The sequence below is a fragment of the Danio aesculapii genome, chromosome 1 (genome assembly GCF_903798145.1).
Source record: "Danio aesculapii chromosome 1, fDanAes4.1, whole genome shotgun sequence".
In the NCBI taxonomy this organism is placed as follows: Eukaryota; Metazoa; Chordata; class Actinopteri; order Cypriniformes; family Danionidae; genus Danio; species Danio aesculapii.
Genome location: NC_079435.1, coordinates 14318440 through 14336432, shown reverse-complemented (window position 1 = coordinate 14336432; position 17993 = coordinate 14318440). Strand labels below are relative to the sequence as shown.

General features: G+C 38.0%; 2 protein-coding genes across 2 annotated transcripts in view; both read right to left on the bottom strand.

Moving 5' to 3' along the window:
* Nucleotides 1–2988: 2988 nt before the first annotated feature.
* On the bottom strand, nucleotides 2989–7267 carry ebpl (EBP like). The gene is made up of 4 exons (XM_056468283.1): nucleotides 6826–7267; nucleotides 6684–6753; nucleotides 5600–5738; nucleotides 2989–3528 (listed from the first exon to the last, which is right to left on the bottom strand). The coding sequence occupies exons 1-4, from the start codon at nucleotides 7015–7017 to the stop codon at nucleotides 3297–3299; spliced, it is 633 nt and encodes a 210-aa protein (XP_056324258.1). The 5' UTR covers nucleotides 7018–7267; the 3' UTR covers nucleotides 2989–3296.
* A 3118-nt stretch (nucleotides 7268–10385) lies between these two features.
* Nucleotides 10386–17993, bottom strand: part of kpna3 (karyopherin alpha 3 (importin alpha 4)) — a 39683-nt gene continuing 32075 nt past the window's right edge. The window contains exons 11-17 of the mRNA XM_056456640.1: nucleotides 16933–17064; nucleotides 16719–16847; nucleotides 16442–16546; nucleotides 14549–14620; nucleotides 14308–14470; nucleotides 13012–13106; nucleotides 10386–12903 (exon numbers count right to left, since the gene is read on the bottom strand). Of these exons, the coding sequence (XP_056312615.1) occupies nucleotides 12808–12903; nucleotides 13012–13106; nucleotides 14308–14470; nucleotides 14549–14620; nucleotides 16442–16546; nucleotides 16719–16847; nucleotides 16933–17064 (792 nt within the window). The 3' untranslated portion in view covers nucleotides 10386–12807. The remainder of the gene's footprint in view (nucleotides 12904–13011; nucleotides 13107–14307; nucleotides 14471–14548; nucleotides 14621–16441; nucleotides 16547–16718; nucleotides 16848–16932; nucleotides 17065–17993) is intronic.

Sequence of the window (17993 nt, the reverse complement as noted above, 5' to 3'; positions counted from 1 at the left end):
CAAAGGGAGATATTTAGAAAAACGTTAAAAAGCAGAAGCCATTGACATTCATGTAGGGCTGGGCCGCTAAACGATATTATATTGAATCGCGATTAAATTAGAGATGTGCCGAATTTTCGGCCACCGAAAATTTATCATCCGAAAAATATGTTACGCCATTTAATGGATCCTCAATTTTTGTGGCTTCAGTTATTGTTGGCATACTCTTTCAAATCTGGAAGCATTAAAATCTGGTATTGGAAATATATATCGTTATCGTTCAATATGGAAAATAATTATCGAGATTGCTTTTTTGCCATATCGCCCGGCCCTATATCCATGGTAAATTTGTTCCTAGTCTTGATGTCAATGGCTGTTTTTTTTCACCAGCATTCTTCAAAACATCTTGTTTTTTTGTTCAATAGAAAAACGAAGATCATAAACATTTAGAACCACTTGAGAGTGAGTAAATGAGGATGGAGTTTCCATTTTTGGGTGAACTGACCCTTTATTTCCATTATTACAATACTGTAATACACATGATACTGGATTGATACTGGAGAGTGCATTTCATAAAAATGAGATGCTTTAAAATGCACTTTACGTAATTGCTAGCAGTTAACTGCACTGTAAGATGAACTAAGAATGTAAAACAATCCTAAAGTATTTATATTTACAAGTCTGTGTATGTAATTTTTTTTCCCAGTACTGGGTTACCGCTGGAAGGGCATCCACTGTGTAAAACATATGCTGGAATAATTGGCGGTTCCTTCCACTGTGGCGACCCCTGATAAATAAGGGACTAAGCCGAAGGAAAATGAATGAATGTTAATTTTCAACGTTGACTTCATTTTATTAAAATCAAGCATCTTTTGATAGGAAATAATGGATGTGAGTTGTATTTTTAATAACACTAAAACAAATCAATACTGTAACAAATGTAATGTTCATTGATAATTCATGCATCAAGTGTTGCCAAATAGTGTGCCATTATTGTAAAACACAACAGTTTTATATAATCATCATCATCTTGTTTATTTATTTTGCTCCTAGTGCATAATTCTATAAGTATGCATAATTATACCCAATCACTGATTACTAATTTTAGCTACTCCGTTTTTTTGCATAAGCACTATAAATATTAGATTTAATATTTCCACATAAAGCTGCTGTACTGAAGATACTAAGCCCTAAATTGTGCAATAAATTAATTAGAATGATTCAGCAATACCTTACTTCTTGATCAGACCTGCAAGTATGAGTGACTATTATGATAATAATACAGCAGCACAACCTGTTATGCTTTCATGAGGAAAATAGACAAGCATGATTCAACTGTGTATTAAGAAGCGAAAGGGTGTGGGAAAACTTGATGTGTCATAACTTTGCACGTGTTACTGTCCCGAGAATTTACAAATACGTGTTGCACACTTAGGGGCCGATAACAAAAAGAGCACGCCTTTCCGTTCCAAAATCGCGAGGCGCACTGAACCGCCTTTTATGTTGACAAGAAAAAAAAGTGTGGTGCTCTTTTGTATGTCACTAGGAACCGACTGAATCAGCTGACCCGTATTGTGCGCGAGTCGTGCTGCTGTCGTTGTTATAATTGTATTTTTTTAATAATATTGTGATATTCATAATTTGTAAAGTCATACAGCTCTGGATGAAGGCTGATTTATACTTCTGCGTCAAGCGCCGTGGCCGTCGCTGACGCGCACCTCTCAAAAAATGTAACGCGTACGCGTAGGGCAAGCTCTGTGATTGGTCGGCTTGGTAGCGCTGACCAGTGTGGGTGGAGGTGAGAGCCGCGGGAGCGTGATGCAGCGGGTGTTTACAAGTGTGGAGTCCCGTGAAAGAGCTCCGGATGGAGACTGCTGTTTTGTGTTTACCATATGATTAAAGTTGTTGCACCTCCGCCGGTTCCTGCCTTAATATAAGCGAATTTGAGCCACTTGTACATTAAGGAAGCGTTCAGAAAAAATAAAACACCAGCGATGGAACTCGACACAGAGAAACATAGACACCTACTGCCAGCTAGCGTTTCGGTAGTGTATTGCAGAGCAACAGAAATAGCGCGCGTAAGTATAAATGCATGGCTACGTGCAAGGCTTGCGCCGTAGGTCACGCAGATCACTTGACGCAGAAGTATAAACCAGGCTTAACTTGAAACAGCGACCACAAGTCTCTCCTCCGTCGTTAAAAGTTCGCTGTAGTCACCTTGGCAACACAAACACGGCTGTCAGCTCAACAGAAACCCTGCAGTGCTTTAATTTGACTAAAGAATGAAAAAGACGCGACTGACGTAACACGATTTTTCTGCTCGAGCGCACAGCGTGCAACGACAAAACCTGACATGAGGTGCGCATAAACAGCGCGTAAAACACTCGTTAGTAGAATGGTTTACCGTTAGTAAACCATTCAAAAGATGCCCCTCTCAACGTAAAAAGCGCATTCGCTGTGAACTGCCCATTTTGCAGCCAAACTTAAAACATATATGAATTTTTTTTTTTTTTATTTTTTTTACATATTTATCGAGACTCTTATCGCACGATAAAAAGAATATCGCCGACAAAATCGTCTAACAAATATGTGTGTGTGCTTGTATGTGTGTGTATATATATATATATATATATATATATATATATATATATAGTATTTTGAATGTGATTAATCTTTGCCCAGCACTAGTATGTTTATCATATTATTGTTTTTAAAAAGTGAATGAGAAGAATTCACTGAACTATCTAAATATCTAAAAACTATTGACATAATCTATTAGTTAGTGTAATATATATTAGATAATAATAAATAATAGTAAATAATAAATTAGTGTATCCTAAGCATCTTGTCCAAATTAATGAGAAAAAAATAAATAAATACCTCAGTGCCTTCCAGAATAAGTGACATCACTTGGAGCAAGTCACATGCTTATCTATCAGTGCTTTAAAGATGGTCTTTGTTTAGCTGATGTAACGGAGTTGACTTTTTTTTTTAAATAATAAGCAAATAGACGTTTCATGCGAATGTTTATTTTACTTAGTAGAATAAACACACACATAAATATAAAATTAGACTAATTTCACAATTATAGCATAATGTGTAATTCAAGACGGCAAAAAATAGGAGTAATTAGTGAATATTTTCCCAGATAAAAAAAAAACTGAAAACTTGATATAATGTGTTATTATTAACGTTTTGGTTTTTAAAAAATAACATAAGGCTTATCTAAAAGATGCAAATTGGACCCACAATTCTAGAATCATCACTAATATGTAATGACTCTAAAGATGATTACTAATTATTAGTCCTCCTCTGAATCATCTGTTCTTCTTCTCTGGATGCTGATGGATTCTTCCTAGATCCTTCCATGACTGCCAGAGCAGGAGTGCAGGCACCAGCACCCAGATGCCATTGAAGAACACTAGGTAGACCCACAGGTACAGCCAGTTGCTGGTGTTCAGGTTTGGGCTTCCTATCAGCCAGTCTGGACAGAAGGTCATCCAGCCTCCGTATAGCTCACAAACACAGAGTGTGATCTGAACAAAGTGCCTGATTCAGAAAGAAATATATTTATACAGATGCTTAATGCTTATACTAATGTTTTTGTTAGATGCCACAATATCACTTCATTCATTCATTTTCTTTTTGACTTAATCCCTTTATTAATCTGGGGTCGCCACAGCAGAATGAACCGCCAACTTATCCAGCATATGTTTTACGCAGCGGATGCCCCTCCAGCTGCAACCCATCACTGGGAAACATCCATACACACTTATTCACACACATACACTACGGCCAATTTAGCTAACCCAATTTACCTGTACCGCATGTCTTTGGACTGTGGGGGAAACCGGAGCACCCGGAAGAAACCCACGCGAACACGGAGAGAACATGCAAACTTCACATAGAAACGCCAACTGACCCAGCCGAGGCTCGAACCAGCGACCTTCTTGCTGTGAGACGAACGTGGTACCCACTGAATATCACTTCAGCAATATCATATTAATTTGCACTCACCGGCCACATTATTAGGTACACCTTACTAGTCCCGGGTTGGACCCCCTGTTGTCTTTAGAACTGCCTTAATCCTTCGTAGCATAGATTTAACAAGGTACTGGAAATATTCCTCAGAGATTTTGGTTCATATTGACATGATAGCATCACACAGTTGCTGCAGATTTGTCAGCTGCACATCAATGATGCGAGTCTCACATTCCACCACATCCCAGAAGTGCTTTATTGGATTGAGTCTGGTGACTAGGGAGGCCATTTGAGTACAATGAATTTATTCTCATGTTCAAGAATCCAGTCTGAGATGATTCATGCTTTATGACATGGTGCGATATCCTGCCAGAAGTTTCCATCAGAAGATGAGTACACTGTGGTCTTAAAGAGATGGACATGGTCAGCAACAATGCTCAGGTAGGCTGTGGTGTTGATATGATGCTCAATTGGTACTAGGCCCAAAGTGTGCAGAGGAAAAATAAATAAATAAAATTCACCGACATCATTACACCACCACCCCCAGCCTGAACTGTTGATACAAGGCAGGATGGATTCATGCTTTCATGTTGTTGACACCAAATTCTGACCCTACCATCCAAATGTTGCAACAGAAATCGAGACTCATCAGACCAGGCAACGTTTTCCAGTCTTCTATTGTCCAATTTTGGTGAGCCTGTGCAAAGCCTTTAGTTTCAGTTTCCTGTTCTTAGCTGACTGGAGTGGCACCCGGTGTGGTCTTCTGCTGCTGTAGCCCATCCGCCTCAAGGTTGGACGTGTTGTGCGTTCAAAGATGCTCTTCAGCATACCTCGGTTGTAACGAGTGGTTATTTTGAGTTACTGTTGCCTTTCTATCAGCTCGAACCAATCTGGCCATTCTCCTATGACCTCTGGCATCAACAAGGCATTTGCGCCCACAGAACTGTCACTGACTGAATATTTTCTCTTTTTCTGTCCATTCTCTGTAAACCCTAGAGATGGTTTTGCGTAAAAATCCCAGTAGATCAGCAGTTTCTGAAATACTCAAACCAGCTCGTCTGGTACCAACAACCATGCCACATTCAAAGTCACTTAAATCCCGTCTTCCCTATTCTGATTGTCTTGATCATGTCTACTTGCCTAAGTGCATTGAGTTGCTGCCGTGTGAATGGCTGATTAGAAATTTGCATTAACGAGGAGTTGGGCAGGTGTACCTAACAAAATGGCCGGTGTGTACATCATGGGTTTTTTAGTTTAAAAGTAGGTTATGATATATATATATATATATATATATATATATATATATATATATATATATATATATATATATATATTTGAAGTAGAAAAGCTGAAACAACATTTTATTCAATTAAAAAATAATAATAATAATCAGTTTTACTTTAAATGTGTTCTTAAGCAAAGTCACTTCATAAGTAGTTTAGTTCACCCAAAAATGTTGTGCTCAACAGAAGGCAAACTGGTTTTAAAAAAAGGGAAGAGTGAGTAAATTATGACAGAACTTTCTGTTTTCTGTGAACTGTCCCATTAACAAAACTTACATTCATTGTCTTTAAAAATAACTTTGCAAGTCACAGGTCTTTCTTCAGTAGCACTTCAAATTCATATGAAACCTGTTTACCTGTAATGTTTGTCTTTAATGATGGCATAGATCAGAAGTAGGGCCAATGAACCGTCTAAAACCACAGTCAGAAGCTCTAGAGAAACTATTGTCGGGTCTGAATATAGCCATCGCTCATCTGCCTTGCCATATTCTTTCCCTGTTAAACATTTACATTGTGTTACACATACACACACGCGTTATGTACATTACATACAAACAATACAAAGCAGACATTGACTTTGCAAGGTAATTTGCATTCAAGTTGAACATTCATCACTTCTGGAAGTAAAAGGTTTTGAAACTATTTTATGAAAATAGATGCAAAATTTGAATGGTGTGCAAACCCCAAAACATTCCATCATTCGCTTATTTTTAAGATCATTTTGGCTATGTTAATGCAAGCAGCTTAATGTTGGGCATTATTTAATGTAATAGTTCACCATTGTATCCTTTTATAAATCTGTTTTACAGTAGTTATGAAAAATAGTTCTACTCAGGAACTGAATAGAGTTCTGAATAGTTCTACTCAGGACATATAAATTGTCTAATTAAAAACTATTCAAGCGAAAAGTCTGACACACAAAAATATCAATGCATCAAAAAGAATGTTGTTTCAGATAATTTACTTATCCAAAACTGTAGCAATGCAAATATAGATTTTATGTCATTAAAGATAAAAACTGCCATGGCATTATGTGAATAAACTAATTTAAATGGTTAAAATCTCCACAGTGAATGAATTATTAGTGATTATCACAACCAGGGCTGAGGCTGGTATGGTAGTCTGACAGTGAACTTCCACAAACATATTAATAGCGGTTTTCCTTTATTTATTTCACACATTTTTTGTCCTCTTCAGACCAATGTGTCACTTGTTTAGAGTGACACTCAAAGATAAACAGTTAAAAACGTTACAATAATAAGCAATTAGATAAACTAGTGAAGGAACGAACTTTGAACACTTTTCATAATGCCAACACACCATTAGATGTCGCCCTCTACTAATTTCACAGCAAGACCTTCTCCATGACCAAATAACAAATCAATGAATCAAAAACCTGTAGATTTTATTAATATTTTAGTGTTGTATAAGAATACTCACATAACTCTGCCAGCAGATTGTCTGAAGTTGCCACATTTCCAACAAGTGACATGTAGACGAATGGTCCCTCCTGCACAGTCAAAGCGAGCAGGTAAGTGACAGTCAGATAAACAACATTTCTAGCATGCACTTTTGTACTTACCAGAGTAAAATGAACTATTGCGTCGTAAAATAACCACACGAGGACCCACCGGTCAACAGTTGAACATTTATTGCCCCATTTTTGAGCGAAAGCAAAGCCGACTGCAAACTGAGCCACACAGGCGAGCAGAGAATAAACAGTTACTTTAGTGAAAAGTGCAGGTTCATCATGCTGTTGGTCGAATTCTGCCATTATGTGTAGTGAAGGCACTTTTTTAGTAACAGTTCTCTCTCAAGCTGAATCTGAAGGGTTGAATAATGACGTCCACAGGCCCCGCCCATCGTGCTGCCATTGGTTCGCGCTGAACTCTCTCCACTTCAGTCCATCCACGTCAGAGAGCAGAGTGCGTTTTGGCGCCAATAGGCCATGTTATACTCAATAAACAAGTTCTCTTTACTTTTTTCTGTCGATATTTAATTACTAAAAAATACATGTAGGCAACAAAGTTACCTGTTAAACACAAATATTTCATTCAATGCCTGTTCCAGGCAAAAATCTCAAAAATCTAAGAATTTTTATCTCAAATTGTTTTTCTCAGACAGAAATCTGAACTTTTTCCTCCTTCACTAATGGTCTCAAACTCAATTCCCGGAGGGCCGCAGCTCTACACAGTTTAGCTCCAACTAGTTCCAGCTCACACCTGCTTAAGTCTAGTAGTCTTGAACACCTTGATTAGTTGGATGAGCTGGGTTTGATTAGGGTTGGAGCAAATCTGTGCAGAGGTGCGACCCTCCAGAAATCCAATTTGAGACCCATGCTGTACTTAGTTTGTTTAGTGGTGTTTGATGAGGGTTGGAGCTAAACTCTGCCTTCAGCCTAGTCCCTTATCTATTAGGGGTCGCTACAGCAAAACCAACCACCAACTACTGCAGTATTTGTTTTACGCAGCGGATGCCCTTCCAGCCGCAACCCATTACTGGGAAACATCCATACACACTAATTCACACACACACTCATACACTACGGCCAATTTCGCTTACCAATTTCTTTGGACTGTGGGGGAAACCAGAGCACCTAGAGGAAACCCATGCTAACACGGGGAGAACATGCAAACTCCACACAGAAATGACAACTGGCCCAGCCGGGACTCAAACCAGCGACCTCCTTGATATGAGGCCACAGTACTAACTTCTGAGCCACCATGTCACCCCAATTACCATATTATTTTATGAGGACAAGCTTCTATAAAAACAGCGTGGAGCTGCATGATAACATCAACAGAAACACCTGCAGAAGACATCAACACATAGGTGGGTCAGAATCCTTCATAATCATGAATGCCGTTTCTTGTTGCAATTTTTAATATAAAATGTAAGTTACGCATTTTGTTTAACAGTTGAATCCAATGTTTAAAGTTTGTGCCAACCAGAAGCTCAGGCTTTTATTTCAGTATGTTGATGTACTTCCAACCAAAACTGAATATTGGGGGGGGGGGTTCTTTTTCCACATCAATCCTTTGTAGCAAACTTCTAAGAGGGGCGTGGTTAGGAACATTGTGGCCAAAGCAGTCAAGCTGACATCCGAGAAGGACCACCACTCCAAACGACAAAGCAAATGTTCAGACTCTGATTGAAGATTATCAGATTTGTTTACAGTGGATTAATTTCAGTGGTTAATCTAAAGAATAACAATAGCTATGATTTCATCCAAAGATGCAAATTAAATTTATGCGCAAAACCGAAATATCGCATAAAAGACGTGAGAATAAAGCAGCGTTTCAATCCAACAAGTCAGAGAACAATCGTCACTTCCTGATTAACTGGCGCCAAATATCAACAGTAAAAACAGAATTTACTGTGGTAGGAGAAGCTGCGTGAATCTTTTCTTTATTTAATAAGCGACTTCAGACCTCAGAAGACAATGCTGACCCGCAGTAATCGTGTAGTGGCGTTTGAAGGTGTGAGACGCGGAGCACAGACGCTCTTGATTCTGGAGGTCATTAATAATAATATAATAACACTAATACTGAAATGGTTACGGCGTTTTAGAAAAACAAAACAACATTTCAGAGGTTTTACAATGTGCTCAGTCTGCTGGTTTGTCCATTCACACACAATTTCATCATGACATGATCTCGTATAACAAAAATCACATGACTGTATTAATGTGCATACTGGAGTTTGTTCAGCAAGTGTTCCATCAGTTTGTGCATCTTCTCTTATCGAATAAAAAGTTTATCCTAGTTATGCGCATACGTTTTTATGCGCATTTTTTAAATGTATGCGCATCTTGGCGTTTCCATCAACTGATTTTTTATGCGCATATCTAAAATAGATGGAAACAGCTAATGTGGCAAAATAAACATATATTTTGAGTTCACACAGACTTTGAGTTGGTTGGGAAGAATTAGCTAGATATGGAACATAGATTTATACACTAGATATCGCATATGGACTAAGCATGCGTCAGTAGCGCCGCCACATTTGTACAGTGTTCCAAGGACAAATGTCATTGAACCGCACTCAGTCAAGACTAAAGCCAATGTGGAGATGCTGGATTTGCTCGGTATACAGGTGTAATAACAAGCAAACAAAGAAAACGAAGCATAAAGGCAGAACATTTGACATGTAGGATTTAGTTTTTTACATTTTTGTTTGTTACGAACTTTTGTGCTAAACAAGTATTGATGATAATACAGTCACTGAGTGCACTGATCATAAGGCAAAGTAGCACCAAGTCGCACTAAATTCTAGGCTTATGCTAGTTTTGTTAAATAAAATCAGCAAACAATGTAAATAAAATATGACAGGATGCTGCGGTGCTAGAAACTTGTATTAATGTCGGCTAAGTGAACGAGTCGTTCATAATGGAGATTCATTCAAAAACGAATCGCTCCCTCCATTAGAATTAAAAGTGTAAGCAGGAGAGGGGCTGTGTTTCAGGACACGGATTACATTCATGCACACAAACACTCTCTCGGTGGGCAATACCCGTGCGGTGACTTCTCCATCGATGAAGAAAAGTGATGTAAAAATATAATTTTTGTAATTTAACAAAATATTTGCATACTGACCACCGGGAAAACACCCAATCAGAGATATATGCATATATGTGTATATCTCTGGCTCTGGATGGCCACAATCCTCCACTGCAGCTTGGTCCCACCTTCATTTCAAAGGAGCGCAACCCTGTACTAAAATGGCAGCTCTATTGACGCGATCCTTCCAATAGACACCAATAGCGTAGGTGGCATCTAATGTAAATATCTATGGATATGGACTACAATTATCGCCTCATTGTTAATGTCATACTAGTAGTGGTAGTTAATAAGTAATTAACATTATCGCACCAGTTCTAAACTAGTTTTCTGCTGTGTTTACATTTCACCAATGTAAACACTGACCCCATAATTGATTTTCGGAAAGAGACAAACGAATACTGTGGGTTTTTTTTTTTTAACACAAACCTCTCCTTAAGCTCACATGGAAAAAACACAGAGCACATATTAGAAAGAGACAGAAAGGGACTTCTGAAGTCAAATTAAAGCACGGACCAGGGGAGGTAAGGCAACAGGTAGAAAAGACACAAAAAGCATAAGAAGGTCAATCATAAAAGAGCAATAAAAGGATGGCTAACAGCAAGTTTATTTTGGTTAGGTTCATTGATACATAAAGCACGTCCTGAGGGAGTGATGAGTGAAAGATGTGTTGCCATAGAAAGGTGGACGGGAAGGGAGGGCAGGGACAGGCTGAGAATTGTGACCAAGAATGAGAAGGGAGCAGAATGAAAGTTAGGGGATCAATTACAAGTCAGCCAGCAGACTAGAGGAGAATTGAATTAGAATTATAACTCTACTCCAGAGAACGTCTCATTGTAAAGTCCAGATATGACACCCAGAAGACCCCATAATATAAGCAGCTCCAATGCAACGTGGCAGGCATTATGAACCTTTTTTTTTTAGTTGCTTCGAAATGAAAAACAAAGGCACAATGAATTTCAACTCATTCTTTATCTTTAATATGCACAAGAGTTGAAAAAATACTGATGAGCCACCTTAAAGAGAAATTCAGTTCTAAAATTTATAAAAACATACAAACAATCAGAGGCCAAAATGCGATCTGTCGCCGTTTTTAGATTAATTTTTTTTCTTCAGCAAGTAAAAATCTTGCAACAAGCAATAAGCTTGTATCCATTTCCGATACAAGACGAAACTTCTTTAAAGTGGCTCGTTTTCTAGATGTCTAGATAAGTTTATGAATTTCAAACCTGCTTTATTTTGTTCAACAATAAATGGCTAATTCAAAAACAAAAAAAAAATCATCAGGGCTGCCTTTAGCTTCCTTACTGTATTTGCCGCCCAAATACAATTACCTCAGTCCAAATGTAAATTTCTTTTTCCCATAGATCCCTTTACAAGTTAATGCACAGGGGAGAAAAAAAACAACAAATAAAACGTCCAGTCACAACAGTAAGAAAGCCCATTTTCCAATTAATGGCAATCATTTGCCATTACAAACGAAAGAAATTAAAAATTACCCCTATTGGCTGTAAATCAATAATCATAACGTTGTTATTGTTTTGTAGCGTCCCAACGTCTAGTGGACCTAAGTGTGGTAGCGCCTTCTCATTATATACCTAAACAAGAAATATAATTTTATTTTAGTTGGTACGATTAGGTTTTGCAGCAAGTGAAATAGGATTTAAAAACCAACTAAACCAAAAAAAAAAAAAGAAACCACAACGTCATGGATCACCTTTTCCCATTGCTTGTATAGTCAAAATTAAGCGAACATCGCTCTCCACTTACATTAAGCAATAAAACGGGAAAAAACCCAAAAAAGTGTGCGCGTAAGACTGGAAAAACTGCAAAAGCGGAAGCTCCACTGATCAAAACAAAAAAAAGATTTCACAATTCAATCACTGTTGCAGAGTTTCTTGACTATCGAGTGCTGAAATGTACTGATTTAGTGAAAACATCCTCCAACCAGTTACGATTGGGGTTATCCCGATGAACTTATTACTATGATAACAGACAGGAAGAAGAGAAGATGAATCCAGGAAACAAAGAGCGCTGCCAGAGCACCCTTGTTGAGCAGAAAGACCTCTTGAGGTTATCTTGAAGAACTTCCAAAGGTTGGGGCGGCCCTTTAAAAGTCCTGGCCAAATTGATCGTATCCTATGACATTGCAAACCAAAAAAGATCGGCACAATGAATGTCCACGACACTATCGCTGCAGAACTTTAAAAACAAGGGTGCTTGACTGATGAGATTTTCTCCATTCAAGTTTCTATATCTTCAGTGTTTTGTCCATAATTTCAGGATGAAGAAAAAAAGCAAAACTGGTGGCGATAATTAAAGTGTTTCTGTTTGCACACCACATATTTTAGAGACGCTCCCCTTCCCCCTTTTGAATAATATTCCTTTGAATAAGCCATCGAGGGCTAGTTCACAGATGAACGAGGGAGAAGGTCCAAATGGCTTAACACAGTAGAGGCTGGACGTATCGAGTTGGGTGTCTGTCTGAGACTCGAAAATCACCATCAATCCAGAGAAAGGCTTTCTCGGAAACCGAAAGCCTTTTTTATTTCAGGAATTTCTCTTTCTTCATCTTCCTTGGCTGATATGATGGCTGGTACAACAACAGAAGTTCCTATCATTGTTCATGCTCACCTATGTGTGTGTGTGTGTGTGTGTGTGTGTGTGTGTGTGTGAGAGAGAAAGAGCAAAATATATATATTTTTTGTTAGTTTTTTCTTTTGTTTTTTTGGCAACTGCAGAGTAATGAGTTTTTCTTTTTGAGTTTTATTTTTTAGATCCATCCGTGTTTTGAGTGGCATCGAGGCGGGTACTCGGATCCTTCAGTGCGATTTCTTTTCTGTGTGAGTGAGTGAGTGAGAGAGAGAGTATTGTTTCTGAGCACGGTGATTGGTTGGTTTTGTCTGGTTAGTGAGTGGTTGGTAGGTGATGGGTCAGTAGGTGGCAGGGTGTTGAGGAGCAGCTGGGAAACCCACCAATCCTAAGTTCGAAGCTCCAGATGTTGTCTAGAACTTAAACTCCTTGGCTTGTAGGTTGGAGGAATCGAAGTTAAATGTGCCTCCTTGGGTGGCCTCAGGAATCAGGCTGGGGTCTTCATCAATCTACAAGCAGAGCCAGACAAAATTAGGCGGATATTCACTTATAATTCATATCAGGAACAAAACCCCCAACACATCACATATACATTAAAACAATACTTTAAGACTCACATCATCTCCTGAAAAGTACTGATCAATGATTTCAAATGCAAGTTTATAGATGTCCTCGTTTTCATGCTGCTGGAGGTTCTCGATTTTTTCCAATCCTATAAAACAGAAGCAAATCTTTAACTTTATTTGGTCACATTTTGTTTTAATGTACAATTCATGTCATTAACAAAACATTAACTGAGACTATTAGCTCAATAAACTTCAATTTAACTGCTTATTAATAGTTGGGTAAAGTTATTGAGTAGCATTAGGGATATAGAATAAAATCATACTTTATAAATACTAATAAATTGACACTACCTGACAAAAGTCTTGTCGCCTATCCAAGTTTTACGAACAAAAAATTATTAACTTGACTTCTAGTTGATCATTTGGTATCAGGAGTGGCTTATATGAAAGGCGAAGGCCTCTACATTACGCTTATTTTACCTAAATAAAATATGATCATGCCTTCATTTTTAATTAGGACAGTAAAGTCTGACTTTGCTTAGACAAAAGGTTTGTCACTTAACAGAAATAATGTACAATATAGTATATAAAGTCATGGTGCAGTGCAAAAAAAAAAGAGTTAATATTGTGTTTGACTCCCATGAGCTTGGAGGACTGCATCCATACATCTCTGCAATGACTCAAATAACTTATTAATAAAGTCATCTGGAATGGCAAAGAAAGCGTTCTTGCAGGACTCCCCGAGTTCATCAAGAGTCTTTGGGTTCATCTTCAATGCCTCCTCCACCATCTTACACTAGACATGCTCAATAATGTTCATGTCTGGTGACTGTGCTGGCCAATCCTGGAGTACCTTGACCTTCTTTGATTGCAGGAACTTTGATGTGGAGGCTGAAGTATGAGGAGTGCTATCCTGCTGAAGAATTTGCCCTCTCCTGTGGTTTGTAATGTAATGGGCAGCACAAATGTCTTGATACCTCAGGCTGTTGATGTTGAAAGTATTGGGAGCAGAAAGGGGGGAAGGGTCAGCATGGGACCTCGAGCCAGAAATAGAACTCGGGTCACCGTGAGCACCATGGTGCTGTATGTCGGCACACTTAACCACTAGGCTATTGGCGCCGACCTTCTGTAGTATTTGTGATGATTGGGATGCAGCTCAACAGATGATGCATCTGAAAAATCTACCTTCTGACACTTTTCCAAATGATCAACTAGAAGTCAATCTTTTGCTCTTAAAACTGGGACCGACGACAAGATTTTTGTCAGGTAGTGTTATGGTGCAAATTAAATTGACTATCAAACCAGTCCAAATATGAAGGAAGGCCATATCTATCCTGTGTCCATTACCTCCACACTCTTCAATGATCTCAGCAATTGTGCTGGCTTCCTCCCCGGCCATGATGAGGATGTTTTTCAGTCCGTCAAGGACCACCTGGACCACCTGAGAATCTTTCACCGACAGCAGGTTGCAGAAGGGTGGGATCACGTTTTGTTGCACCAAGTACTCCACCTGCCAATCATAGCCAAACACACAATGAAGCAAGGATAAGCGTCTCAAAATCAGAGATTCATTGTGAATGGTCCATACCTGATCCTTTCTTCCACTTATTGTCAAGTTGCTGATGGCCCATGCAGCCTCCTTCTGTGTCCCAAAATCACCCTTTATTGGAAAAAAAAAACAAGAAATTAGACATTAACGACTTTGGAAAGCGATAGTTTAAACTACAAATTAAGCCTGCTGCCGAACTATATTAATAGACACAAAAATGGAGAAAAACTCTTTAGTACAGATTAGTATTATATTTTTATGTTCATGCCAATTCTAGGGTGTTTACTAAACATTAATCTGCAACTGCAAAAATTTGTGGTAAAAAGTGTTTGTATTGACCATTAGATAAGGCTTGGGTTTCAATGACAAATGATGATTAAAGCTAATGTTATGACATAATGAATAGCTTTTTTCATTAGTAACTCTGCAGTATATGCTAAGCAAAGCTATCTTCACTAGTTGTCTTGGGCTGTGAAGTAATATAAAACTTAGCAGTGATGCAAATTAAAATTGTGGCCCGAAAACAAAAATCAGGATGAACTTGGCTAAACACTGAAACACAGAATTTCTGACTAAGGAGAGTTACAACATCCTGCCCAGGGACTACAGATGTAAATTAGCTATAGAACTCTGGCACAACATGTCATGTTGTACATTCAGGGTTTCTACAGGTTACACCAAGTCAAATTTAAGACCATTATGAATGATATTTTAGACTTCTACAGGTCTACATGCAATGTTCTTTTTTTCCAGAATGGCCTCGTTGGTCTAGTGGAATTTTTTTTACTTGCTGCATCAAATAAATAAATAAATAAATAAATAATAATTAGGTATAATGTGTCAAACAAGCAAACAACCCCTAGTTGTATACATAGTCATTTTGTAACACTACTTATAAGCTCCTTAAAAACTATAATAAACTAAATGTATGCACATGCAACAGTCTAACCAGGTCAGTGTCCTCCACCTATATGGTCTATAATTACACAGAGAACTTTCAATTAATCTGTATTAAATTAGCTTGGTTATTAAATTAGCTATTATAATATTTGTTATAAATACAGCTTTGTTAAATGTTTTATTGAGATGGATTGTTGGCGATTCAATGAATTTTTGCCTGATTTAATAGCTTTACATGGACATAGTCAAATTAAGAGCGGTTTAAAATGATTTAAGACCTACAAAGTCAACAATTCAGTGAATTTAAGACTTTAAGGCCTAAAATTCTGTTTTTTTAAATTTAAGACATTTTAAGATTTTTTAAAACCCCACGGACACCCTGACATTGTCCCTGTATGCATGTATGTACTAATAAATAAAGAAAGAAATAGAGACTCACATTAAATGTCTTAAGTAAATGTAATATGTTTTTTACAAGCATTTTAGTTCTTGATTTTAATGCATCCCAGGTAAAATGGTACACGCATGAAAATGTGACTTGATTGATTTGAACCTGCAAAACAACTAGAATAACAGACATCCCCATGTAGGTGGGCATGAAACATCCCTTTCCATTGATGGGTCAACCAAAGATCAATCTGTATTGTCATCATAAAAAAGAAGTCAAACTAGGTCTGCAAGATTGATCGATTTTAAACCGAAAACGCGATTTGAAAAGGTGCAATTTTGTTCAGATAAATTGCAATTAGATTTTTTCTCCAAATCGTGCAGCCCCATGTCAAGCAGCCAAGCTTGAATGAGTTTAAAGGATGTTTTTGGGATCATACATCAATTTAATGAAGATAAATAGAGGTTTCTAAATCTGCTTTCAATATATACTTCCAACTGTGTGTGTGTGTGTGTATGTATGTATGTATGTATGTATGTATGTATGTATGTATGTATGTATGTATGTGTGTACACATACATACATACATACATACATACATATACAGACTCAATGTACAGTAGCCTAAGTACACGTCATCTTACCTTGGCAAGCTGGTGAATGATCATGGGTATGAGGCCAGCATCTATTACAGCCTGCACCTGCTGCTGGTTTCCTGCTGTTATATTGGACAGAAACCACACCGCCTCCTGCAGACACATCACAGATGTACAATAAACACAAGGCACTGCGTTTATATTGGGACTGCAGAGATTTCTAGAGTCACTTATGAAATTAGCAGAGTAAAGCAATTGCGTTTCATCATCTTGAGTACACCTCACACAAATAGGCTCAGATGGGATGTATGTGTGTGTGCCTTACCTTATTGATCTTCTCTTTGGGGTGTGTGAGCAGGTTGGAAAAGTGAGAAAGGACATCACAGTTGAGCACCACCTGAGTTTGCTCGTCTGTCCCGGTTACAATGTTCCCCACCGCTCTCAGCGCTGCGGTCTGAGTGGACAATACACAAACATCATTAGAAGCCAGCTTTCGGTTTCAGAGAGTATAGAAATGCATCAATGTGCATCGTTTTTACCTGAACTTTGACCTCTTGGTGGCTGAGCAGCGGGACAAGGTAGGGGACAACACCTGAGTCTATTACCATCTGAATCTGCTCGTTACCTCCGTCTGTCAGATATGACAAAGCCCACACTGTGTCTACCAGAATCTGGAGAGAACAGCAGATTTGAGGACATTAAATGAGAAACGCAGATTGTTTTTCCTTACTTACACTTCAGATTAAAATAAGTGATCACCCTGAACATTTATCAACAAACTTGCTAGATATGAGGAAAAGTTTAGCGTAAAGGAAAATGTAGTTTACCAAAGTTTAGTTTACAACATTTGTAACACTAAAATAAGTTAATAGATCATTTTTCAAAAAAATATTTGAGTTAAAGGTACTCCAATTGACCAGGTATAAAATGACTATTTATTTATTTCTTGTTTTATATATATCTTTTGTTTAAAAGACAGAAAGACAGAGAGGTTAAAAAGAGATTAAAAGGGGAAAAAAGAAATAACAGACCCAAATGTCATATGATGGTTCAACTATTTAAAAATCAATTATTACATTTTTTTTTCCAAATAGAGTTTTTAGGGCTGGATTTAAAGAGCCCCTATTATGGGTTTTTCAAATGACCTTCCATGCAAACACAGCTCTAAGTGAATGAAAACATCCAGCTGAGGGTTAAATCTGAAAATGCACCTTGTTTAAAAATATCGATTTTTTAATAATTATTTTTTAGGGCTTTTCACTTTTATTGTGATAGGACAGTCGAGATTTACAGACAGGAAAGTATGGGGAAGAGATAAGGGCAGAGATGGGGGAAGGGTCGGCAAAGAACCTCGAGTTGGGAATCGAACTTTGGTCACGGTGAGAACCTCGGTGCTATGTGTACCAACTACTATGACAAAATAGAGATTTTTTTAAATAAAAGATTCGACTTAGTCGTTTAAATGATTTGTCGTTCGTCTGGATCTTTTGCCTGTTCGTGTCGACAAAACAATACCAAATATGAACTACCAGATCCGGTAAACTGTGAATGCTCATTTGCCTTCAGTCACTAGTGGAGTGCAAGGGATTATGGGATTGAT